The sequence below is a fragment of the Typopeltis vanoorti genome, chromosome 3, assembly GCF_054136105.1.
Source record: "Typopeltis vanoorti isolate ZY-2024b chromosome 3, IOZ_Tvanoo_1.0, whole genome shotgun sequence".
Classification (NCBI taxonomy): Eukaryota; Metazoa; Arthropoda; class Arachnida; order Uropygi; family Thelyphonidae; genus Typopeltis; species Typopeltis vanoorti.
Window position 1 is genome coordinate 151,430,431 of NC_143551.1, and position 7,434 is coordinate 151,437,864.

General features: G+C 35.9%; 1 protein-coding gene across 1 annotated transcript in view; it reads left to right on the plus strand.

The window, feature by feature from the left end:
- Window positions 1-5,766, plus strand: part of LOC150108654 (BAI1-associated protein 3-like) — a 175,549-nt gene extending 169,783 nt beyond the window's left edge. Inside the window, exon 10 of the mRNA XM_090390496.1 lies at window positions 5,718-5,766. Coding sequence (XP_090246622.1) covers window positions 5,718-5,766 — 49 coding nt within the window. The remainder of the gene's footprint in view (window positions 1-5,717) is intronic.
- Window positions 5,767-7,434: the final 1,668 nt, after the last annotated feature.

Below are 7,434 nucleotides of genomic sequence, written 5' to 3' on the forward strand. Positions count from 1 at the left end.
TAGTATTCTGTTTATTTTGTCTGATATCCCTTTAATGTATGGGATGGTTATAGTTTTATTGTAGCCTAGTTTATTTTTGTTTTTAAGCGAGGTCTTGTACAGAATTTTGTTGATAGTATTTTGCTGTAACCATTTTTTAGGATGATATTGTTGATAACTTAATTCATCTTTAAGTGTTTGTTCATTGGAGCAAATCTTCAAAGCCCTGTTTTTTAGTTTATTAATGATCCCTAGTTTTTGTGTTATTGGTGGTAGGATTTTATGTGTATATATTGGCCAGATGTGTCAGTTTCTGGTAAACAATGAAGGAAAAACTACCAGAAGGAAGACGTGTGACGAGTGTATTTAGAAACGGAAGTGTGTTCTGCTTTTCTATCTCAATTGTGAATTGTATGCATTAGTGTTGTTTGTTTAGGTGGCTGAGAGAAGTGTCTGGTGGCCATGGGCTAGATAGCGAAAATCATAAATGTATCTAAGCCAGAATTTGGGGTTTTAGAGAAGAGGAATCTAGAGCACATTGCTCAAAATGTTCCATGTAAAAGTTAGCAATTGGGGCAGGGGGGGGGGAGAATAAAGGTGAGCTCATTTGCTGTGCCTTCTTTTTGTAGGTAGAAAGTGTTTTGCCACACAAAACAGCCAGAACATAGTACATGTGTAAAGAGTGCTGTGATATCAGGAGGGAATTTGTCCTGTAATAGAAGGATTGTGGGGTGCTTAAGGGTCAAAGCTATATAACTGAGAGGAGACCTCCACATACCTTCAAAGGAATGCAGAGAACTGACCAGGGCTTCTGACCTAATGTCCAATCCTCACCTTCTCATGGTGCACCCTGTTAGGTATCTACCTGGATACTGAACGGATGAGGATGGGCTGGCAATTTAGGATTTAGCCAACCAAATTGTATTCTTATTGGCTTAAACCAAAATTGTAAATGACGGTACCACATGACAGAATTTCATGCCAGCTGGGGCGTTGGCAGGCTAAACAAGGCCCCCTGTTGTTTTTGCCAGGGGACTAGGGCAAACAGCGAAAAGTCAGCTACTGGAACAAATCTGAAAGCACACCTCAACTCAACATCACCAGAGTTCAAGATCGGTACTATCAACATAAGAAGCCTGAATGGCAAAAAATTGGAGCTAGCTGAGGAATTGGATAAGTACCAGATCGACATAATAGGGGTGACTGAAACAAAAAAGGCAAAATCTGTTGAGATCTTTCTGAGCAAAAAATACAAAATGTTATATTCAGGCAATGACAATCAAGGAAAAGAAGGAGTAGCCATAGTATTCAACACTAAATACAAGGCTAATTTTCTTGAATGGCAGGCAGTCTCAAGTAGAGTGATGTGGGCAAATATCACAATTGAGAACTGGACAATGAGACTTATTTGTGCATGGTCCCACAGAAGGTTCTACTAAGGTAGAAGTGGAGGAATTTTTTTGAGGCTTTAGAGAAAGCAATTGACACAGTGAAAAAGGAAAAGTTGGTCCTTATTGGAGATCTAAATAGCAGAATAGGAAATGATTGTCAGGCATGCAAAAATATATTGGGAAAATTGGGATAAGTTTTAATAAGTAAATATTTCATCTTAAGTATCTTAGGATATCAGTACAGTTAATTCAAACAATACTAGGAATAACATACAATTAGGACGCATGATTACAATGGAATCCCAATATGCGTGCAGTAGCGTATTATAAATTTAAATTAAAATATAACTGGAGGGGAAAAAAATTACATTAAAATAAGATAACATATATAAAGAAATTATTTAACACAATTTTGTTTGACAATTTCCTACTTTAGGAATAGCAAGAGCATCATTACTTAGATTTGGTCTGTGAAGTAGGGCTTCAGCACTTTCTTTATATGATCGTTCATGGTTATATAAAGATCTATGTAAAAGTTTGGACTTTTCCCAATGGATCCTATGGTTATGGTCTTGATGTTCCAAAATGCATTTCTGAACAGATCTACCTGTCTGTCCATAGTAAGACAATTTACAGGAGCATGGAACCTCGTACATGCCAGGTAGCATCAAAGGTGAGAGTTTGTCTTTAGGAGAAGGTAACAAGTTATAGATCTGGTTGATGGGTTTGTAGGTAGTAGCAAGTTTGTATTTCTTCATAATTTTTGAAAGTCATTTGGAGATGCCTTTGACATAAGGTATGGGAATCCTATGGGCTTGTTCTTTAACAATTTTTTCTTCAAGGAAAAAATCGCCAAACTTAGCAAAACTGTTTCTAGAATACCTTGAAGAAAAAATTTTCACGTTTAAACCGAATCCAAAAATTTGGCTACGATATCTCGATGACGTCTTTGCTGTCTGGGGTCATTCCAAACAAGAATTACACCTGTTTCTAGATAAAATAAACTTTCTTCACCCTCGCATCAAATTTACGCTAGAAAAAGAATCTCCACAGGGTATCTCCTTTCTGGATCTACACATCCAAAGAAAAGAAGATGGCTCTATCTCCACTTCTGTCTATCACAAGGCAACATTTTCAGGTCGCTACATTCACAATTCTTCTGCTCATCGTCCATCTCAAAAATTTGGCATCATTAAATCCTTAGTAACCAGAGCACACAGATTCTGCTCCTCTGAAGTATCTCTAAACCAAGAACTGGAAATAATCAAAAATACAGCCATACTAAATGGATACAATCTTAAAACAACTAAAAAAATCATCAGTCACTTCCCCCCTCCCCCACACACACACACATCAACCTAGACAAGAACAAGCCCATATGATTCCCATACCTTATGCCAAAGGCATCTCTGAACGTCTTGGACAGACAGGTAGATCTGTTCAAAAACGCATTTTGGAACATCAAGACCATATCCGTCTTATCAAACCGCACAAATTTGGCCTCGCTCAACATGGTGTTGAAAACCCAAACCATGGGATCCATTGGGAAAAGTCCAAACTTTTACATAGATCTTTATATAAACATGAACGTTTATATAAAGAAAGTGCTGAAGCCCTACTTCACAGACCAAATCTAAACCGTAATGATGTTCTTGCTATTCCTAAAGTATGGGAAATTGTCATACAAAATTGTGTTAAATAATTTCTTTATGTATGTTATCTTATTTTAATATAATATATTTTTTTCCCCTCCAGTTATATTTTAATTTAATTCTATAACACGTTACTGCACACATATTGGGATTCCATTGTAATCATGTGTCCTAACCGTATGTTATTCCTAGTATTGTTTGAATTAACTGTACTGATGATGTCCTAAGATACTTAGGATGAAATATTTACTTATTAAAACTTATTACTGTGGTTATTACATGTGTTTGTTTAGTCATAGTACTAATATATGTACTATGGGTTGGATTCACATTGCAAAAAAAATCTCCCCAGTACTGGTCTGACAGATACTCCTCTCTCTCTCTCTCTTCTCTCCCGTTGTCCTAAATGAACCGTTGGGTCATTCATGGCTGGTAGGTGATATGCTTTGTTAGCCTCCTCTAATCATCTCGATCTCTTGTACTTGATGTCAGTTGAGAAAGGGATGAATTTGCCCATTTTTTGATGTTATCAGTCCATTTTAATCGAGGTCAGCCCTTTGTCCTGGAACGATTCTTTCTAGTGCTTGCTTTGGAATGCCGTTAGCTCTTTCCACATGTCCGAACCATTTCATCTGTCTTCTTCTGATGACTGTCAAAATATTTTCCCTTCTTCTCCCATCTATTGAATCAATCAGTTTTCGGACATTTTCATTGGTTTCGTGAGCAGTATAGGGAATTCTCAAAAGTCTTCTGTAAGTTTTCATTTCAAAAGACAGGAGTCTCCTCTCATCTTCCCTCAATAAAGTCCAGGCCTCACAACCATACAAGAGGATAGAATTCACCAAGGTGTCAATTAGTCTTAGTTTGGTTGTGATTGCTATTCTGTTATCTCCCCACAAAATTGGTTTAACTTCTGTAGGGCCACGGTTTCCTTAGCAATTCGGTATTTAATGTTGGTTTTTGAACAACCATCTTGACTCAATGTGCTTCCTAGATAAGTGAACTTGTTTACATTCTCAATTTGTTTATTGCCAATTTGTATCTTTAAGAATTCAATGTTTGATTTTAAGGTTATCGTTGTTTTTGTTTTTTGTAGGTCTATGTATAATCCATATTTTTTTAATGTTCTGAAAACGTGGCTGGTTATCTCTTGTAATTCTTCACTTTCTGCCAGAAGATTGATATCGTCTGCAAAACATAAGTTATTTATTCTTAGTCTGCCAACTACTATTCCAGTGTCATATTCATGAAGAGCTTCATCTCTGACATATTCCAGAAAAAAACTGCTGCTGTAATTTTTAATTTCAATTCTCATATCAGATGAGGAATAAAGAGATTTAATAATCCTTATGATTTTGTTGTCAATACCATAATGTTCTAAACTTTTCCATAATGCCTCATGCCATATTGAGTCAAAAGCTTTTTGAAGGTCTAAAAAGTTGTGACAGATTATTTTGTTATGTTCTATGTATTTTTCGCCTAGTATGTGTATTGTAAAAATATGGTGGGTTGTACTTCTGGACTTCCAGAAACCCGCTTGTTCATGTGATAGTCTGCTTGCTATTTTCTTTTCAATTCTTGACAATAGTATTTTTAACAGGATTTTGCTTGGATGACTAATAAGGCTTATTGTTCTGTAGTTGCTACATTTATTGCTGTTCCCCTTTTTAGGAATAGGTACAAGGACAGAAGTCTGCCAATCAGAAGGCCAAGTCTCTGTGTTCCATACGTTTTGGAATAAAATTAGCAAGGCGTCTATGATGATGTCACCTCCTTCGCATATCAGTTCCATTGTAATACCATCAATTCCCAGTGAATTTCCTATTTTTGAGGAGGTAACTGCTGCAATGACTTCTTCTTTTAATATTGGCTAATCTCTTTCCTCCGAACCTTCTGGCAAAATTCCGTCCAAAATATCGTCAGTTAGTTGAGGGTCTTTTTGAAAAAAGCTTGGTTGCATAACATTTCCATCTATCAACTATTTTCTGGTTGTCTGTGATAGGAGTTCCATCGTCATCTTCTATGCTCCAATTAATTGCAGTAAAAGATTTGGTTAACTTATTGATAATTTGAAAAGCACTTTTAGGATTGAAAGTTTATTTTTTTCACTTGGTTAGAGTATTCGGGCACAAACTTTGTTTGCTCACACTTGGATAAAGGATTAAACTAAATTTATTATTCCACCTTACCCCAGTCCTGAAGATACTTTCGGGCACAAACTTTGTTTGCTCACACTTGGATAAAGGATTAAACTAAATTTATTACACTTTTAGGATTATTTTTATTTAAGTCCTCTTCTATATTTTTGCATTCATCTAATATCCATAAGTTTCTAGCATGTTTGATTTCTTTTTTAATAATTTTAGTAATATTTTTATACTGTTCTCTATTATCACCACTATTAATATGAGATTTTAAATATCTTATGTCATCGCATAGATCCAAAATATTTTTGGTTATCCATGGTTTATTTATTTTCTTTTGTATCCAAAGATTTCTTCAGTCTCAGTTATCTTTTGTGAGAAGTATTTGGTTTTAGATTCGATATTATTATATTTCTTGAAGCTTGTGTCAAAAATTTGTTTTAATTTGTATTTATATAGTATATTTATTTGGGGATCTTTTAAATTTTCTATATTATATCTTTTACGAGTTGATTTTGTAGTTAATATTTCTCTCATTTACATATTCACAGTTGTGATGACCATGGTGTGGTTGCTGCCAATGTCGGCTCCAGGAAATGATCTGGTTCTTGTGAGGTTGATGGAGTTTTTAAATCTTGTGCTTACAAGGATAAAGTCAATTTGGTTGTGTGTTTTACCATCAAGGGAAGTCCATGTCCATCTTCTGGAAAGCTTATGGGGAAATAGAGTGTTATTAATGGCGAGTTCATTTTGTGAGGCAAAAATGATCAATTCAAAATCTCTTTTGTTTGTCTCCCCATAGCCATATGGTCCTACAAATGGGAGATAATCCTTGCCGATATCTGTTCCAATTTTGGCATTCCAGTAGCCCTGTACATTCAAAAGAAAATCATTTTCCAACAATGGAAAATGATTTTCTATCATTTTCCATTGTTGCATTAAGTTGACCATAAAACTCTTCTACTTCGGAGTCCTCGTGGCCTGTGGTTGGGACATAGATCTGTATGATGGTGATATTGAGTGGTTTTCCTGTTAGGCAGACTAGAGCAATTCTGCTATTGATAGGATTAAATTCCATGACAGAATTTCGAGATGATTTGTGTATCAAGAACAGACCATGCCGAAGTAGCGTGGCAGCGAACGTGTTAAATCTGTAGGCACCTTCTGAGTATCATTTTCCTCATCCCCAGCAATGCATGCTTTCATATATCTGCTGGCATTCAGTTGTTTCCAGCACACTACTTCAGCCATGAAAGATAATCAGATATTCTGAAATGAATATCTTTTCATATCACTCTGTGCTCACAGTGTGACTTGAGTCGCATTGTGAGCACAGAGTCACAGTATCCATTTGTATCAGTATACATTTGTCATCATTTGATTATCAGTAGACATATACATTTCTATTCCTTACCTGCCACATTTTTAATTGATGGGAAGCAGATATCCCACAAGCATAACATGCTGTGAATTCTTGTATTATGTCATCTGAAAAGTAGTCTTGGAATGGTAGCAGGTTAAATAACAATAAGCCAAAGCAATGAATGCATGACAGCTGTGATGATAGCTATATGAAGAAATACAACAAGATAAAATAATATAGTTCAATAAACAGGTTTGGTAATTAGGCATAAGTTCATTATTTATTAATCTTTTATATTTAGCATTAGCAATGATGTAGATGTTGAATAACCAAGGCTTGAATGGTGGTTGGGAATTTTGAGTGGATTTTATTATTATTATTATTAATATCTGACCTCCACGGAGTCAGAGACACATTGTGAGAGATGCAAATTATTGCACACAATGCTGATCCAACCATGCCTTAAAGTGATCCAATGTGTCTACATTCACAACACACTCATGCAATGCATTCCACTCACCAATCAATATCCATGAAAAGAACTACTCCTCACTCCTCTACTCACACCCTCCTTATGCAGTTTGCAGCGATGGCCTCTTGTTCTACACCCCTCTCCCATTCTATGAAAAATCTCTTCCATGTGGACCTGATAACAACACCTGACTAGCTTATATATCTCAATCATCTCCTCCCCTCTTCCTCCTATTCACAGGGCTCTGCAATTTATATTCTCTCAATCTGTCCTCATACTCCACATTCAAAAGACCACAGACCACTTTTGTGAATATTCTTTGGACCCTTTTCAACATATCCTTATCACCATGAAAACCCAGTGACCAGATATCAGTGCACAATAATCAATATGAGGCCTGATCAAGGCTTTATACAATGATCATAAATTCTTT